Source organism: Anopheles gambiae, chromosome X (genome assembly GCF_943734735.2).
Source record: "Anopheles gambiae chromosome X, idAnoGambNW_F1_1, whole genome shotgun sequence".
Classification (NCBI taxonomy): domain Eukaryota; kingdom Metazoa; phylum Arthropoda; class Insecta; order Diptera; family Culicidae; genus Anopheles; species Anopheles gambiae.
Window position 1 is genome coordinate 7,656,581 of NC_064600.1, and position 18,671 is coordinate 7,675,251.

At 47.9% G+C, this 18,671-nt stretch overlaps 2 protein-coding genes and 1 long non-coding RNA gene across 5 annotated transcripts; 1 reads left to right on the forward strand and 2 right to left on the reverse strand.

Moving 5' to 3' along the window:
- The first annotated feature begins 8,528 nt into the window (after nt 1–8,528).
- LOC133391651 (uncharacterized) lies at nt 8,529–9,164 on the forward strand. Its single transcript, XR_009765130.1, has 2 exons — nt 8,529–8,885; nt 8,999–9,164. It is a non-coding gene; the product is annotated as an uncharacterized LOC133391651 (long non-coding RNA).
- Nucleotides 9,165–11,341: 2,177 nt separating this feature from the next.
- LOC1271820 (protein FAM32A) lies at nt 11,342–13,967 on the reverse strand. The gene is made up of 3 exons (XM_310674.6): nt 13,447–13,967; nt 13,022–13,326; nt 11,342–11,642 (listed from the first exon to the last, which is right to left on the reverse strand). Exons 2-3 carry the CDS (start codon nt 13,277–13,279, stop codon nt 11,520–11,522), a joined length of 381 nt encoding a protein of 126 aa, XP_310674.5. The 5' UTR covers nt 13,280–13,326; nt 13,447–13,967; the 3' UTR covers nt 11,342–11,519.
- A 2,676-nt stretch (nt 13,968–16,643) lies between these two features.
- On the reverse strand, nt 16,644–18,147 carry LOC1271819 (translocator protein). Of its 3 annotated transcripts, none has more exons than XM_003436942.2 (3): nt 17,771–18,147; nt 17,265–17,610; nt 16,644–17,204 (listed from the first exon to the last, which is right to left on the reverse strand). In XM_003436942.2, the coding sequence occupies exons 2-3, from the start codon at nt 17,589–17,591 to the stop codon at nt 16,992–16,994; spliced, it is 540 nt and encodes a 179-aa protein (XP_003436990.1). In that variant the 5' UTR covers nt 17,592–17,610; nt 17,771–18,147; the 3' UTR covers nt 16,644–16,991. The 3 variants fall into 3 exon arrangements, with proteins under 3 accessions (XP_003436990.1, XP_310673.3, XP_003436991.1); XM_310673.6 differs by having other exon boundaries at nt 17,697–18,147; XM_003436943.2 differs by having other exon boundaries at nt 17,778–18,112.
- Nucleotides 18,148–18,671: the final 524 nt, after the last annotated feature.

Here is an 18,671-nt window from a genome sequence, read left to right on the forward strand (position 1 = left end):
GTATTGAAACTAGACCTGTCTAGACGGTGTGGAGTGTTCGTTTGTTACAATTGGATGTTTTATTCTTAGAGCATTGCAAAACAAGACATAGAGACTCGAGTTTCGAGACTCATGTCTAGGTACGTCCTATTCGGGTTGATTGGTCCCACGTTCTCCACTCAAATTAGCTCTTTCTGGAGCCCACTCAGGAGGCTGTACGCCAACCTTGGCCCAAATCGACCCCGGCGAAAAGCTTCCACCAATCTCTCGAGTTCCAACTGAAGGATCTCAGGGATTGGATTCTCCCAGTCCCAGTCCGGAACAAAACCACGCCTGGCGTGATATCCTCCGTTGACATGATAAATTCGTAACACATTGGTTTCATCGCGTACTGATGACCACTACTTTAATCTTCAACCGTTTTCGTTAACCGTTAACAACTCCACAATAACAGAAGCCAAACGCTCACATGCCCCATGTGCTCTATGCGAGCGCCTACACGCGTAGTCCAAAACAGCCGAAGTCATACAAAATCATGAAAAAGTCTGCGCCCTTTTGTTCCGGCATCCTCGTGAAGTTTACCGAGTCGAACCGAATGGTTGTGTTCGATAAACATGTGTGCGTATCAGGTAGCAGCATTTGTACTGCTTACCTGCCGTATGCCGCTGTGATACCGAGCGAGACGCATAGACAACGCGTCTAGAGGACATGTGTAGCCGTGAGGATTTTTTTTTTGCCTTGTCCTTGCCTTTAGATCCTGATGAGTTAAGCATGCACACCTTTCGGGTACGTTCGTGGTATAAGCTCTGTCTCTCTCATGTTAATGGTGAAGATAGAATCGTATGCCATCGGCTCTGCATTCGAGCGTGGGCAGGCTATAGGTCTTCTGTCGCTCGAACACGAACGGAAGCACATCATCAACCAACATCGTATGATGTAGTACCAATGAATAAGAAGATGCAGAATAAGAAGAAGAACTTTTCATTCCTACAGCTGAGCGGCCAGTTTCGTTGCATCAGCGATTAGGCAAGCGATATGAGGTTCAAACGCTTTAGGTTAACTTTAGGCACATGCATCCCATTGGCATCCAACAAAAAAAAACACAAACACACATTCGCGAAAGGCCTCCGGGGCTGCACTTCGATAGTCGGTTTATCTTAGCGCTTTCAGGTGGTACTTGCGAGGCTAGCTGTATTATGCATAGCCAGTAACCCAAGAATCAGTGGGACATAATGACCACACTAGCAAGTAAGGCAAAACGGCAAATCATGCATGATACTAGGTTTTAGCGGCGTGGGCGACGCAGTTATCGATATTTCATTAGGTCACTAATAATTATGAGATACAGCCTGTAAAGGTGACGGTGCAAATAAAGCAGGGAGAAAAAAAAGGTTTAAATCTCGCCCAAAAAGCTTCCCCTGTATATCACAAATCATTGTCCCGATGCAACCCGCAGACGTAGAGTGGTGAGAAAATATCACTTGATTTTTAGGTATTTTCAGCGCAGCCAGCCCATGCCGTTTAGTGTTCAGCAGTCGGGCGGACGAAAAGCCTTTCAGCACCGTACAAACTTCCGAGTCTCGGTGAGTTGAATCAGTTTTTTGCAGCCACTGACCATTTTGTTCAAATTTGCAGGAAACCAACCTTTTCACCGGTCATCGTAGTAGAGCAATCAACCCAGGCACACCTGCAGATGGTCATCGGCTGAAAAGATAAGTTGAAGAGTTCTTACCATAGAGTAAATGTTAACTAATATATTTTTCTCTCTCTCTCTCTCTCTCTCTCTCTCTTTTTTATCGCTCGCCTGATCTCTCCCGCCTGATCTATGAAGTCTGTTGTTAGATGGATGGCTGTAATCAGCCTTCGTTCTGTAAACGGGGTTGGATCCGACTCTCATAGGCTCTCCAACCCAACTCCTACTCAATACGTCCTCGTCGTACAGAACGGTAACATGTTTTCCGAACATCCGCGCTTGGGTATACGAGTATACACCTTACCCAACCCTCGCCAACGGGGAGGATGGAAAACATGGCTAAATTGAGAGGGGGGAGAATAGAGGATTTGCATTGTCGGGAAGACTCTATTCTCGAGCCGGTGGCTCATCCCGTCCTGGCGGGAGCTCGAACCAGGATCCGACACGATCCTGCTTGGACAAATGGACCCACGAACGAAACCACGCACCACGATCCAGGCAGTGAAAAGAAGGGCAGCAGTACACCAGCTGCAAACAGAAGGTGATTACAATAAGAGCTGGTTTATCATCCAAGCCATTTTTGCATTTTTTTTTTTACTTCAAATTCCCATTCAGCTTTCAAAAAGCCAGTCACTTCATTTAGAAAACGATTATGGGACTTCGTGTTTCCACTTTTTTCCTTTTTTTGTAAAAAGTTTCACAATAGTGTAGAAACAATGCCAGAGAGCGTGGTAAACTCAATTTTCACCCCGTGTGCACCATACCCTAACCAGTGTTCTTTTACCCAGTTCTAGAAACCACTACTGATCATCACGCTCCAATGCCACAGCGCCGGATTGTACACAGTTCCTGCCGAGCCAGCAAGTCCAGAAGAGCAGCATCAGTGGATCTACTGGTCATCACACTTCGAGACTCATCGCGCAGGGTTGTCACACGATTCGAGCCGAGCAGCTGAGTGAGGACGAGCAGCAGTCTGATCATCACACTCCAACGCCACAGCGCCGGATTGTACACAGTTCCTGCCGAGCCAGCAAGTCCAGAAGAGCAGCATCAGTGGATCTACTGGTCATCACACTTCGAGACTCATCGCGCAGGGTTGTCACACGATTCGAGCCGAGCAGCTGAGTGAGGACGAGCAGCAGTCTGATCATCACACTCCAATGCCACAGCGCCGGATTGTACACAGTTCCTGCCGAGCCAGCAAGTCCAGAAGAGCAGCATCAGTGGATCTACTGGTCATCACACTTCGAGACTCATCGCGCAGGGTTGTCACACGATTCGAGCCGAGCAGCTGAGTGAGGACGAGCAGCAGTCTGATCATCACACTCCAATGCCACAGCGCCGGATTGTACACAGTTCCTGCCGAGCCAGCAAGTCCAGAAGAGCAGCATCAGTGGATCTACTGGTCATCACACTTCGAGACTCATCGCGCAGGGTTGTCACACGATTCGAGCCGAGCAGCTGAGTGAGGACGAGCAGCAGTCTGATCATCACACTCCAACGCCACAGCGCCGGATTGTACACAGTTCCTGCCGAGCCAGCAAGTCCAGAAGAGCAGCATCAGTGGATCTACTGGTCATCACACTTCGAGACTCATCGCGCAGGGTTGTCACACGATTCGAGCCGAGCAGCTGAGTGAGGACGAGCAGCAGTCTGATCATCACACTCCAATGCCACAGCGCCGGATTGTACACAGTTCCTGCCGAGCCAGCAAGTCCAGAAGAGCAGCATCAGTGGATCTACTGGTCATCACACTTCGAGACTCATCGCGCAGGGTTGTCACACGATTCGAGCCGAGCAGCTGAGTGAGGACGAGCAGCAGTCTGATCATCACACTCCAATGCCACAGCGCCGGATTGTACACAGTTCCTGCCGAGCCAGCAAGTCCAGAAGAGCAGCATCAGTGGATCTACTGGTCATCACACTTCGAGACTCATCGCGCAGGGTTGTCACACGATTCGAGCCGAGCAGCTGAGTGAGGACGAGCAGCAGTCTGATCATCACACTCCAATGCCACAGCGCCGGATTGTACACAGTTCCTGCCGAGCCAGCAAGTCCAGAAGAGCAGCATCAGTGGATCTACTGGTCATCACACTTCGAGACTCATCGCGCAGGGTTGTCACACGATTCGAGCCGAGCAGCTGAGTGAGGACGAGCAGCAGTCTGATCATCACACTCCAATGCCACAGCGCCGGATTGTACACAGTTCCTGCCGAGCCAGCAAGTCCAGAAGAGCAGCATCAGGGGATCTACTGGTCATCACACTTCGAGACTCATCGCGCAGGGTTGTCACACGATTCGAGCCGAGCAGCTGAGTGAGGACGAGCAGCAGTCTGATCATCACACTCCAATGCCACAGCGCCGGATTGTACACAGTTCCTGCCGAGCCAGCAAGTCCAGAAGAGCAGCATCAGTGGATCTACTGGTCATCACACTTCGAGACTCATCGCGCAGGGTTGTCACACGATTCGAGCCGAGCAGCTGAGTGAGGACGAGCAGCAGTCTGATCATCACACTCCAACGCCACAGCGCCGGATTGTACACAGTTCCTGCCGAGCCAGCAAGTCCAGAAGAGCAGCATCAGTGGATCTACTGGTCATCACACTTCGAGACTCATCGCGCAGGGTTGTCACACGATTCGAGCCGAGCAGCTGAGTGAGGACGAGCAGCAGTCTGATCATCACACTCCAACGCCACAGCGCCGGATTGTACACAGTTCCTGCCGAGCCAGCAAGTCCAGAAGAGCAGCATCAGTGGATCTACTGGTCATCACACTTCGAGACTCATCGCGCAGGGTTGTCACACGATTCGAGCCGAGCAGCTGAGTGAGGACGAGCAGCAGTCTGATCATCACACTCCAATGCCACAGCGCCGGATTGTACACAGTTCCTGCCGAGCCAGCAAGTCCAGAAGAGCAGCATCAGTGGATCTACTGGTCATCACACTTCGAGACTCATCGCGCAGGGTTGTCACACGATTCGAGCCGAGCAGCTGAGTGAGGACGAGCAGCAGTCTGATCATCACACTCCAATGCCACAGCGTCGGATTGTACACAGTTCCTGCCGAGCCAGCAAGTCCAGAAGAGCAGCATCAGGGGATCTACTGGTCATCACACTTCGAGACTCATCGCGCAGGGTTGTCACACGATTCGAGCCGAGCAGCTGAGTGAGGACGAGCAGCAGTCTGATCATCACACTCCAATGCCACAGCGCCGGATTGTACACAGTTCCTGCCGAGCCAGCAAGTCCAGAAGAGCAGCATCAGTGGATCTACTGGTCATCACACTTCGAGACTCATCGCGCAGGGTTGTCACACGATTCGAGCCGAGCAGCTGAGTGAGGACGAGCAGCAGTCTGATCATCACACTCCAATGCCACAGCGCCGGATTGTACACAGTTCCTGCCGAGCCAGCAAGTCCAGAAGAGCAGCATCAGTGGATCTACTGGTCATCACACTTCGAGACTCATCGCGCAGGGTTGTCACACGATTCGAGCCGAGCAGCTGAGTGAGGACGAGCAGCAGTCTGATCATCACACTCCAATGCCACAGCGCCGGATTGTACACAGTTCCTGCCGAGCCAGCAAGTCCAGAAGAGCAGCATCAGTGGATCTACTGGTCATCACACTTCGAGACTCATCGCGCAGGGTTGTCACACGATTCGAGCCGAGCAGCTGAGTGAGGACGAGCAGCAGTCTGATCATCACACTCCAATGCCACAGCGCCGGATTGTACACAGTTCCTGCCGAGCCAGCAAGTCCAGAAGAGCAGCATCAGGGGATCTACTGATCATCACACTTCGAGACTCATCGCGCAGGGTTGTCACACGATTCGAGCCGAGCAGCTGAGTGAGGACGAGCAGCAGTCTGATCATCACACTCCAATGCCACAGCGCCGGATTGTACACAGTTCCTGCCGAGCCAGCAAGTCCAGAAGAGCAGCATCAGGGGATCTACTGATCATCACACTTCGAGACTCATCGCGCAGGGTTGTCACACGATTCGAGCCGAGCAGCTGAGTGAGGACGAGCAGCAGTCTGATCATCACACTCCAACGCCACAGCGCCGGATTGTACACAGTTCCTGCCGAGCCAGCAAGTCCAGAAGAGCAGCATCAGTGGATCTACTGGTCATCACACTTCGAGACTCATCGCGCAGGGTTGTCACACGATTCGAGCCGAGCAGCTGAGTGAGGACGAGCAGCAGTCTGATCATCACACTCCAATGCCACAGCGCCGGATTGTACACAGTTCCTGCCGAGCCAGCAAGTCCAGAAGAGCAGCATCAGTGGATCTACTGGTCATCACACTTCGAGACTCATCGCGCAGGGTTGTCACACGATTCGAGCCGAGCAGCTGAGTGAGGACGAGCAGCAGTCTGATCATCACACTCCAATGCCACAGCGCCGGATTGTACACAGTTCCTGCCGAGCCAGCAAGTCCAGAAGAGCAGCATCAGGGGATCTACTGATCATCACACTTCGAGACTCATCGCGCAGGGTTGTCACACGATTCGAGCCGAGCAGCTGAGTGAGGACGAGCAGCAGTCTGATCATCACACTCCAACGCCACAGCGCCGGATTGTACACAGTTCCTGCCGAGCCAGCAAGTCCAGAAGAGCAGCATCAGTGGATCTACTGGTCATCACACTTCGAGACTCATCGCGCAGGGTTGTCACATGATTCGAGCCGAGCAGCTGAGTGAGGACGAGCAGCAGTCTGATCATCACACTCCAATGCCACAGCGCCGGATTGTACACAGTTCCTGCCGAGCCAGCAAGTCCAGAAGAGCAGCATCAGTGGATCTACTGGTCATCACACTTCGAGACTCATCGCGCAGGGTTGTCACACGATTCGAGCCGAGCAGCTGAGTGAGGACGAGCAGCAGTCTGATCATCACACTCCAATGCCACAGCGCCGGATTGTACACAGTTCCTGCCGAGCCAGCAAGTCCAGAAGAGCAGCATCAGGGGATCTACTGATCATCACACTTCGAGACTCATCGCGCAGGGTTGTCACACGATTCGAGCCGAGCAGCTGAGTGAGGACGAGCAGCAGTCTGATCATCACACTCCAACGCCACAGCGCCGGATTGTACACAGTTCCTGCCGAGCCAGCAAGTCCAGAAGAGCAGCATCAGTGGATCTACTGGTCATCACACTTCGAGACTCATCGCGCAGGGTTGTCACACGATTCGAGCCGAGCAGCTGAGTGAGGACGAGCAGCAGTCTGATCATCACACTCCAATGCCACAGCGCCGGATTGTACACAGTTCCTGCCGAGCCAGCAAGTCCAGAAGAGCAGCATCAGTGGATCTACTGGTCATCACACTTCGAGACTCATCGCGCAGGGTTGTCACACGATTCGAGCCGAGCAGCTGAGTGAGGACGAGCAGCAGTCTGATCATCACACTCCAATGCCACAGCGCCGGATTGTACACAGTTCCTGCCGAGCCAGCAAGTCCAGAAGAGCAGCATCAGTGGATCTACTGATCATCACACTTCGAGACTCATCGCGCAGGGTTGTCACACGATTCGAGCCGAGCAGCTGAGTGAGGACGAGCAGCAGTCTGATCATCACACTCCAATGCCACAGCGCCGGATTGTACACAGTTCCTGCCGAGCCAGCAAGTCCAGAAGAGCAGCATCAGGGGATCTACTGATCATCACACTTCGAGACTCATCGCGCAGGGTTGTCACACGATTCGAGCCGAGCAGCTGAGTGAGGACGAGCAGCAGTCTGATCATCACACTCCAATGCCACAGCGCCGGATTGTACACAGTTCCTGCCGAGCCAGCAAGTCCAGAAGAGCAGCATCAGTGGATCTACTGGTCATCACACTTCGAGACTCATCGCGCAGGGTTGTCACACGATTCGAGCCGAGCAGCCGAGTGAGGACGAGCAGCAGTCTGATCATCACACTCCAATGCCACAGCGCCGGATTGTACACAGTTCTTGCCGAGCCAGCAAGTCCAGAAGAGCAGCATCAGTGGATCTACTGGTCATCACACTTCGAGACTCATCGCGCAGGGTTGTCACACGATTCGAGCCGAGCAGCTGAGTGAGGACGAGCAGCAGTCTGATCATCACACTCCAATGCCACAGCGCCGGATTGTACACAGTTCCTGCCGAGCCAGCAAGTCCAGAAGAGCAGCATCAGTGGATCTACTGGTCATCACACTTCGAGACTCATCACGCAGGGTTGTCACACGATTCGAGCCGAGCAGCCGAGTGAGGACGAGCAGCAGTCTGATCATCACACTCCAATGCCACAGCGCCGGATTGTACACAGTTCCTGCCGAGCCAGCAAGTCCAGAAGAGCAGCATCAGTGGATCTACTGGTCATCACACTTCGAGACTCATCGCGCAGGGTTGTCACACGATTCGAGCCGAGCAGCTGAGTGAGGACGAGCAGCAGTCTGATCATCACACTCCAACGCCACAGCGCCGGATTGTACACAGTTCCTGCCGAGCCAGCAAGTCCAGAAGAGCAGCATCAGTGGATCTACTGGTCATCACACTTCGAGACTCATCGCGCAGGGTTGTCACACGATTCGAGCCGAGCAGCTGAGTGAGGACGAGCAGCAGTCTGATCATCACACTCCAACGCCACAGCGCCGGATTGTACACAGTTCCTGCCGAGCCAGCAAGTTAAGAAGAGCAGCATCAGTGGATCTACTGGTCATCACACTTCGAGACTCATCGCGCAGGGTTGTCACACGATTCGAGCCGAGCAGCTGAGTGAGGACGAGCAGCAGTCTGATCATCACACTCCAATGCCACAGCGCCGGATTGTACACAGTTCCTGCCGAGCCAGCAAGTCCAGAAGAGCAGCATCAGTGGATCTACTGGTCATCACACTTCGAGACTCATCGCGCAGGGTTGTCACACGATTCGAGCCGAGCAGCTGAGTGAGGACGAGCAGCAGTCTGATCATCACACTCCAATGCCACAGCGCCGGATTGTACACAGTTCCTGCCGAGCCAGCAAGTCCAGAAGAGCAGCATCAGTGGATCTACTGGTCATCACACTTCGAGACTCATCGCGCAGGGTTGTCACACGATTCGAGCCGAGCAGCTGAGTGAAGAGGAGCAACATCAGTAGAACTTCTGGATGTATATTGATATATAAATTGTTGTGGGCAGCCGTGTTGAACCCTGGACTTGACGCAGTAACAGCGCTACCACCGGTCATCGTCCAGGGTTTCCGGCAGGGCACGGTACAGTACCTAGTAGATATAGTATACACATATAGATATAGTATAAAAAAAAACTAAAAACTGAAAAAAAATATTGTTTGTAAATATATCTATATCTATATACTATTTGTTAGATGCACGAATACAGCCAGCCACTCGAGTGCTATCTCCCTGCAGTAGGCGCCTGAGAACGATCGATCGGCGAGGATCATTCGGCTGCTATGCGAAGTGGTCGGCACTTCAGTTCGGGCCAGCGCGGCTAATGTATCTTGTCGAATAAAGCGTCGGTTGTAATTAAGAGATAGTATGTTTTACTATTGTGTTACTTTCTGTGTTACTAGTACCCTCCCACCATATCACATAACGCACATAAAACAATTTATAAAATCTATATAATAGGAATTGATTTTGATTTTAATTCCGGGTTTCTGCAATAGTTGCGATCCCTAGCCACAAATAAATCCCACTGGCTGTATAGTATATAATCTACTACAATTCGTGAACTGTATGAGTGAAGGAAGAGTACTCCCGAGCAAAAGCCTTGAACAAGGCTGGCACCCCAATTCAAACATCCGCCTTTCTAACCGCGGATTTCTTTCAAGGTCTTGTTACTCTCAAGAGGAATAGAGTTTTCTAATAAGAGCCATGAGTTTGAAAATAACATTCAGTATGTATGTACTGGAATTCTAACTTGACTTCACAGGGTTTGCACAGGGTGACCAATAAATAGTGGGAAAACCTATATTAGTCTTTTCGGAGTGTTCTTAGCGATAGATAGACATTCGTACCAATAAACTGATTTCACATTCAAAATCTAGTTAGATTTATCCATTATGGGATTTCGTTACTAAGGTGTTATGCCAGTTGCATACGTTGGGCCTAAATTCAAGGGTGTGTGTATAGCCAGTGCATGGTGTATGGATATTAGGAGGTGAAGTGCTTCAGAGCAAATTGACATTTCACGACTTGACATAACAATACTGGGGGCTCCGGTATTAAAATCGGGGAGGGCTGGAGGGGGGTATAGCAAATTGTATGCGATTTGACATAACAATTCTCAATGATGGCGCCCGGAAAACGCGCTAACAATTCACCTCCTTAATAAACACACCTTGAGCCAGTGCTGCAAAATGTCACTATCAATGTCATAAAAAAATCTGACTGAAACAAAATCCATATCAGCGTCACGTACTCAATTCTGATAATCAGAGGTGATACTCAGAACAATTGGTGTGACTAATACATGCTCATGACATGTTTGCGACCATCGCGTGGTCAGTCACTATATCACGACTTTTTTTGCTGTGATCAATTTTGCAAAATGTCACTGACATAGTCATGAAAAATTCTGGCTGAAACAAAATCATCTCAGCGTCACGAGCTCTACTGCGATGATCAGAGGCGAGCCTCAAACAGTTGGTGCGACCATCGCATGCTTGGTGACATTGTGTGCAACCAACTCGTCAATCACTTGGTCGCGACATTTTCAGTCGGTGATCATCGTGATGGTCACGGGAGATATGCATTGCGTGCGAGTGGTTCCAAGAAACAAAATGAGCATGTTTTCTCGGTCTGTTTGTCACCAAGCATGTGATTGATTCTTCAACTGTTTGAGTATAGTCACTGATCATCTCATTTGTGTACGTGATCTGATCTGAGCTTCGTTTCAGTCATGAGTGTTGATGATTGAAACAGTGGCATTTGGCAGCACTGTTCACAGCCAGAAAAAAAATCATGATAATGCTTGCGACGGCATTAAGCTAAGCTTGTCAGTCAGAGTATCGCGTTGGACTCAAGAATTCACATGTCGTGTTCAGCATGTCACGGCGCACTTTTATTGACTATCAGCAATGAGCATCAAGCTACCACGGATATGTTCATTGTTTTCGTTGGTGAAAATCTCGTGATACTCATGACATTTTGCAGCACTGTGTATAGCCTACCTCAAAATCCAACACTGACTATGATCGAAAAATATTCGGCCTGGGGTTTCTTTTCTGCCTGATCGTGATGACAAAACCAATCATAACGGTTAAGATTGCAGTAGGCTTGTTTCTCCGTGAAGAATGTAAAGGTGATGTATGACCATTTATGATTACTGTCGCAGTGGTGGTAGCCTGTTGACACTTTCTGTTCACCCTGTGTGTTAGGTTCTACCCACTTGCTGCTTGTTCTGTTTTTGTTCGCATTCGTCTTTTAAAAAAACGGATCAAAATATCCCTTTTGATTAGATTGTTGTAACTTACTAACTGCTCCCGAGTCTAACCTGAATGGTTATCCAAAAAAGTCACACTATTTTTCAGTTCCGTTCCTTTAGCTCAATAAAATCGTTCAGCCGAGAAAGAGCAGCATAAAATCCCAAGACATCATCGTGCGTAAGGTGGAAGCGAATTCGATTTTTTACCACAGCAAAAAATCTTTACTCGTTCGTTCATTCTAAAAGTTGCCTTCGAAGCTTAATGAAATGTATACTCAGGTTTTGATGCTTCAATGCTTCTGCAGCTGTAGCCTACTGCACAGCGTCGATATGGAACGATTTATTTTATTCACACACACACACACAATCTCTTCACATCATCACACGGTACAGCGTATTTGTGGCCAATCCGTAATTGCACCGCAACAGTGCAGTCCTCCCGATCTGGCTGGCCCAATCTACTTCGTCCAGGACACCTTCGGTATGTCAAAGTGTTCGGTCAGGCTGTCGAGATGCATGTTGAACAATTCTACCCGCTGCTTGTGGGTCATCTGTGCCTTCTCCACGATGCGTTTGTTTTGCTGCAAATAGATGGGAGCACCGGTCCGGCAGGGAATGAGAATGATTAGCCAAGCGAAGGTGCGACTAGCCGCCCTCATATTGGGCTTAATATTATCTTAGCGCATTTTTTTTTATTTGTTAGAGAAAAGTTGAGGAAACAGCAGTAATAATCAGAATATGTTTGCTGAATTTATCAGCCTTCCAGCAGCTGGAGATAAACCACTTCCAGCGCGACCATTTTTTTTTTTAGGAAAAACTAGCCAACTTTTAAGCAACTTTTTAGGTTAATTAACAAGCATCCGAAAAGCTATAGGACCGAGATTGAAACAGTTCAGTCGCAAGCAGCCCCTTTTTATCCAATAAGTAGTTTTTGGATTTTTTTACCGGGTTTTCTACCTTTTTCGGTTTTGCCCCGGGTAAATATTGGGTGTTTTCATTTGAATCGATTTTGTCATGCTTTTATATCAAGTATATTTAAGCAACTATTTCTGCAATGTTTATATGGCATACTTTTACATGCAGTTTAGGCAAATACACGGCCCCTTTTCCTAAATAATGAATAAATGTAATTCTTTTTCTAATAAGACTATGATTTAACACCTATTTTTCCCTCTTGAAGATGTCGTCCAACAAGATTTTCGTTTGCAAACGATTTGTTCAATGTCTTCAAAAGGACTATCTGATACTTCACAAAGTTCTCAACATCTTCAAGCATCAAAGAAAATGGACTCGTACTAATTAATGCATAACATAGCCGTAAAACGCGAATTGACAACTATTGAAAGATCTTTTACCAAGTTTGAGTGGATGCACAAGAAGACGCGAAGCAGATTATCCGTTGATCGAGCTGGATAATGTTCGTATTTGTCGTACAAATACGGTTTAAGCAAGGGCATCAGTGACCCCCAATGTTTGTACAGATGATGCGGCACAAAAAAATAAATAAATTCTGAAATAACAGCCCGATCGCGGTGTTCTAACGGCAGTCGCATGGACTAGCGGGCTGCAAATCGAGCAGCAAAATATCGGAATCATGCCAAGTAATTTTAATCGATCATCGTTTGATCGCAAACAAAAAATGAAGCCTTCTTGACCGAAACTTCGTTCGATGTTCCGTGTCACCTGCCGTTCGACTTGCCGTTCGAACACCGTGATCAGGCTGTTAGATCGCTAGTTAAAGTGCGAGAAAACATATGCGTCTCTGACCAGTTGGTGGGAATTCGGGTCGGGTATCGAACCTACTTTGACCCGACGCGACCCAAACTCGCTGCACCAACGAGTCAGAATCGTTTATGCTTTCTCGCATCTACTGATGATTCGGATGGACCCGGACCCGGCCTCATCTTCTTCAAAACAGAAGGTACGGTGAACAAATGGAACCATCCCCGCACGAACTTACCATCTTCTCCTGCATCTTTTTAAACGATTCTTCCGCTTTCGTCAGAACCCGTCCTGAGGCTGCGCTAGTCTGCCCCTGTCCCTGTCCCTGCTGCTGCTGCTGGTGACGGTCCTCGGCCTTGCCAGGGTCTTCCAGCACGGCCCGGAACACTTTCTCCTTTTCCTTTTTCTTGTCCTTTTTCTTGTGCTTTTTCTTCGTGTCGGAATCGTTCTTCAGCTTCAGCTTGCTCTTGCTCACATACTGATACTCGTCGGCCATGGTAGGCAAAGCGGGTATGTACAGGTAGCACCACCACCACCGCACAGCTAAAACGCAAAACACAAACCCCCCCCCGCCGTTCCGTGCATTAGTACCGATATGTATGGTTGCGTGGTGAGCCGAATAAATGCCCACGAACGATCTTAGCCTGTTTAACCGAGCATTACCTGTTGTATTACGAACGAAGATGTTTTGTGGCTTTGTCGCAGCGTCCACCAGCTAGGGCTGAATCGGTTGAGCACAACACAAACTCTCGTTTGTTATGGGTTTTCTTCCCATTGGCAAAAAAAACACCAACAACCCAGCCGTCAAGCTTTTGTTTCGATGTTTGACAGCTTACCGGCCAAGATTGATATACCCAGGTGAGCGAAAATAACGCGAATATAAATATTCCCAAGCAACATTTTTATTGTGGTTTTGTGACGCGACTGACCGAGTAGAACAGTCGATTACCGTAGAACGTAGAACGTCGGTACAGTAGAACGTCGATTTTCCGGGGACGGATTAACCGGCGGGCGATTTAACCATGCGCATATATGTGACAGTTGTTCAAGCGTACGGCGAAACTTTACAGCGATAGTCAAGTGGGCAAACAGTTTCTTGCGCAGCTCTTTAGTGTGAAGTGGTATTTTCGAAATTCATTTTTGTTCATAAACAGTTGTTAAATCTGTAGTTGTTGAATACAATAATATTCTACTATCGATTAACCGATTGCTCCGAAAAATAAGAATCATAAATCTAATAAATTTTAGAACTTTTATATGCGTTTGACATTTCTTGGACCATTAGGCCGCAAATACAAGACGCGCGTTTCCACGGGCGCGTTCAAATGCGTATAACAGTTCAGCAGAGATATCCCAAGTGACATTTTCGAGCAGATTGTTAGCGTTTTTCGAGTTGCTGGAAGCTTAAAGAGCAGGCTTAAAACTGGCTTAAAGAGCAAGCGATATTGCAGAGTTTAAGCTTATTATAACAGTTGAAACGTCAGTTGGAAGCGTTTTTTCTGGTGGCATTTTGAGAATTGTCATCACGTTGTGCACAAGCTACCGGCCCAAAACAAAACATGTGTACTCTTCAATCCGTATGAAACAAAAAGTTTATTAAAAAACACTCTTTCACGTTGATTTGTTGGTACATTCATTTCCCCGCTATTCTGATACTCCTAGATAGATCGTTTAATTCTTCTTACTCAGTGTTTTGGTTGTTTATCACCGAGGACGAAACTGCAAGCTTCCTGTTTGCCCAGCTTCTACCGAAGTTCTGACATAAACTTCAACGCTTCAACACATCGTTGTTCACTCACACATCCATGTTTTCAAGCGTTTATATGAGGCAATGGGTTAAATCGAGCTGTTCACGAGGAGTTTAAGCTAAAAATGTAGAACAGTTGTCACCTGGGATCCCAAGTGACATTTTCGAGCAGATTGTTAGCGTTTTTCGAGTTGCTGGAAGCTTAAAGAGCAGGCTTAAAACTGGCTTAAAGAGCAAGCGATATTGCAGAGTTTAAGCTTATTATAACAGTTGAAACGTCAGTTGGAAGCGTTTTTTCTGGTGGCATTTTGAGAATTGTCATCACGTTGTGCACAAGCTACCGGCCCAAAACAAAACATGTGTACTCTTCAATCCGTATGAAACAAAAAGTTTATTAAAAAACACTCTTTCACGTTGATTTGTTGGTACATTCATTTCCCCGCTATTCTGATACTCCTAGATAGATCGTTTAATTCTTCTTACTCAGTGTTTTGGTTGTTTATCACCGAGGACGAAACTGCAAGCTTCCTGTTTGCCCAGCTTCTACCGAAGTTCTGACATAAACTTCAACGCTTCAACACATCGTTGTTCACTCACACATCCATGTTTTCAAGCGTTTATATGAGGCAATGGGTTAAATCGAGCTGTTCACGAGGAGTTTAAGCTAAAAATGTAGAACAGTTGTCACCTGGGATCCAGCATGAGCATCTATGCGTTTCCGTAGCATCTATGTACCTTCTTCTATCAATGGACGATGCCGTCGAGCTCAATTTACATACATAACTTTGATTTTTGATGAAAAACAAAAGCTTATTTTGTGTGACATTATTTTACAAAAAAATAGTATTACAGTGGAACGTCGATTATCCGGGCAGCTCGGGACCGGGCGGTTGCCGGTTAATCGATTTGCACGGATAATGGTCCAAGAAATGTCAAATTCATATAAAAATTAAAAAAAATCCACTAGTTTTATGATTAATTCACCTTGAATCAATCAATAAATCGTTAGTAGAATATTATTTTAATCAACAATTATAGTTTTAACCACTGTTCAAGAACAAAAATAAATTTCGAGAACTCCACTAGACACTACAGAGCGGCACAAAAAACTGGTTGCACATTTGACTATGGCAGCAAATGTTCGCTGTACGTTTGAACAGCTGTCACATTTATGCGCACGGTTAAGCCGCCCGCCGGTTAATCCGCCCCCGGATAATCGACGTTCTACTGTATTTAACTTTAAAATTGCTACATGACCAACTATAACAATAGGAAACATCAATTCCGAGCGAATCTATAAGAAAGCAACGAAAAAGCCGTATCACAGCTGATTTTAAAAGACTTTTTCTAAATTCTCTTAAACTAGTGCAGTTTAAGGGGAAGTTTAAGGGGCTTTGCTCGAATTCCCAATTATTCGTGCTCGAAAATGTCAATCGCCCAATTGACTTTCGTTGCTTTCTTCTAGACTTGATAGGAAATGATGTTTCCTATCGTTATAGTGGGTTGTGTAGCCATTTTATATTTAAATAATATTGATTTTTATTTTTATAAAATAATGTCACATAAAATGAGCTCGACGGCATAGTCCATCGATAGAAGAAAGTATAATTTACGAACACGCCAAATCTTAGCGATTTCAACACACTTGATCACACACGAATCCACAATTTCAGGCGTATCGAGTAATAATCGAGCAGATATGGAAAAACAATTTCGAACAAATGTCACTTGGGCGGCCTAAGAGTCAGAAATTGATGTCTTAGGGCGGTGGCAACGCTCATCGGATGCGATTTTATCGGACGAGACTTATATGGGATTTGACAGATAACGTCGGACGTGCGATTTCGTCGTCCGATGTTATCTGTCAAATCCCATATAAAAATTTGACAGGCTGTCCGATAAAATCGCATGCGAAAAAGCGTGGCCACTGCCCTTAGAGCCAATATTTGGTGGCAACGACTGTATTACATAATATTAATAAATATTAAGACATGATGTTCCATCCACTTGTTCATCCACGACGGTTGAAACAGGTGTTCAAAAAAATGCTGCTTGGGTTTGAGATGAACAGGCGTTACGCGTAACGCTAATGTAACGCAGAAGGCTGAGCCAATTTTGTCAATATTTACGCGTTTTATTTGCTTCCGAAAGCATTCTTGTAAATAAATTACAGTAAAAAAATGCCTCAACATATTCTTAGGACTCCCCTGCTCCTGCTTTCCTAAAGGTCCTGGACATGCCTTCCACTTTCCAGTGATAATATTCGTACCAATGCAAACAGCTGAGAGGCTCCAACAAGAGGCCCCGGGACACTCACCGATAGGGACAGCGTGCCCGGACTGGTCGACGGGAGCGTTTGATCGGGAGGAGGTAGCGTGACTTTATTGGCGATGTTATGTATGTGTGTGCGCTGCGTGCTGATGAATGCTGTTTCGGGAAGGTTAGCACACCACACCGTGGCTTACTTGCTCTTAGCATCGTCGGTCACCTCCTCGATCGTGGCGGTCGAGGCCGGCGACGTGTTCAGACTGTAGATCTGGTAGTTAAGCGCGCTGGCAAAGGCGCACCAGGCAAAGTACGGCACGAACAGGTAGCCGGCGAGCGGGTTGATCCGGTAGAACGCTACACCGGTTGCCGCGACCGAGCCGGTGAGGGCTAGAATTTCCACCACGCTCTGCAAAAAAAACGGAACGGAATGAGCGAGTGCACCGAGAGCCCGGCCCGGCCAACTTACCCATTTGAGCTGGTGCAGGCCGAAAAAGATCGGCGTCCAGGCCCAGTTGAGCGCGAGCTGGGTGCCGTACAGGGCGAGCGGCAGCTGGGCCGGGCCGCCGAAGCCGCCGCCCGTCTTCCACACCAGGTACGAGGCGTACCCCATGCCAGAGTACAGTGCGGTCCACACCGGCGCAAACAGCCAGTTCGGGGGCTTGAACCACGGGAAGTTCAGGTGGTTGTACCATTCGGTGATCTGCGTCCGCGTGAGCTTCCCATTGACGAACCCGCCCAGCTGGGGCAGCAGCACCGCGCCGACGATTTTAGCGATCTCGCCCTTGCTCTGCATCGTATCCCGAGCGAGTGTGCTGTAAGAATGAAGAAACCGAAATGGAAATTCATTCACGACCGGTGCACTCGCGCGCCGCACTACACTTCACGCCCTGGAACGTACTTTTATGGCGATGGGTAGGGAAGGGTCGAACCGATAAGGTGGATTTAAGGAGATAAAAACAAAACAGCAAGTACCGGTTACCGGGAGGGAGTTTGCTAGCACTCGATGCCGCAAGGTGGTAAATAGCAGATGCACTCCGGAAACATCCAAAACCTTTATCGGTGTGACCTTCGCACGATTATGACGCGGCGATTTCACAACTCTGCACAGTCATCTCACAGTTGTTGGTTTTTTGTTGTTTTCTCTCCCTTTTTTTTTTTTTGGCCGCAGTTATGCTCCGATGGCGATGTTGTTTGCACCGCGTTTAGTGTGCTGTTAGCTTTGATGGTTGTGTGTGTGTGTTTTTTTTTATTTGTTTTGCAGTACACACGCACGCACACACTGGGTAGGGTCGGGCAAGGGCGGACACGGGGTAACCACCGTCAGCATATGATCGAGAACGTTCCGGTGTCACCCTGTGCCGGGGGTCGCCTGGCACCTTAACCCTCTTGTACAGGAACCAAAAACATAAGCAAACAAATAAATTTAGAATGCATTAGAGTTTGTCATGTCTATAGCCGCCAAAGCAAAAAATACATTCAAAACTTCATCTTGCAAACTGATGCTCCTTTTGGTTGCATAAAATTAACATGAAATATGTTGCATGAAATCTGTCTCTGTCTGTTCCCGAGATAAACGATTTAAACGTTCCCGCACTAATGCGCCACAAATGCACTAAATTGCTTCCAAACGGGATCGATACTAGTGATGGGAGTTAGGAATCGGACCTACCTTCACAAACTCGGACTTCATTTGACAGGGGAAAAAAACCCCACCGTTTTACACCTTGTCTATGGAATTCTTTTTTTCTTGGCATGGTAAAAGCTATCAAACGCCGTTTGACGCACAAATTCCTTTCCAAATTTGCCAATGTGATAAAATATCCTTCAGAAGCGAAATTAGTCCTCGTGTCTGCATAAGCATTGATCGTTCACA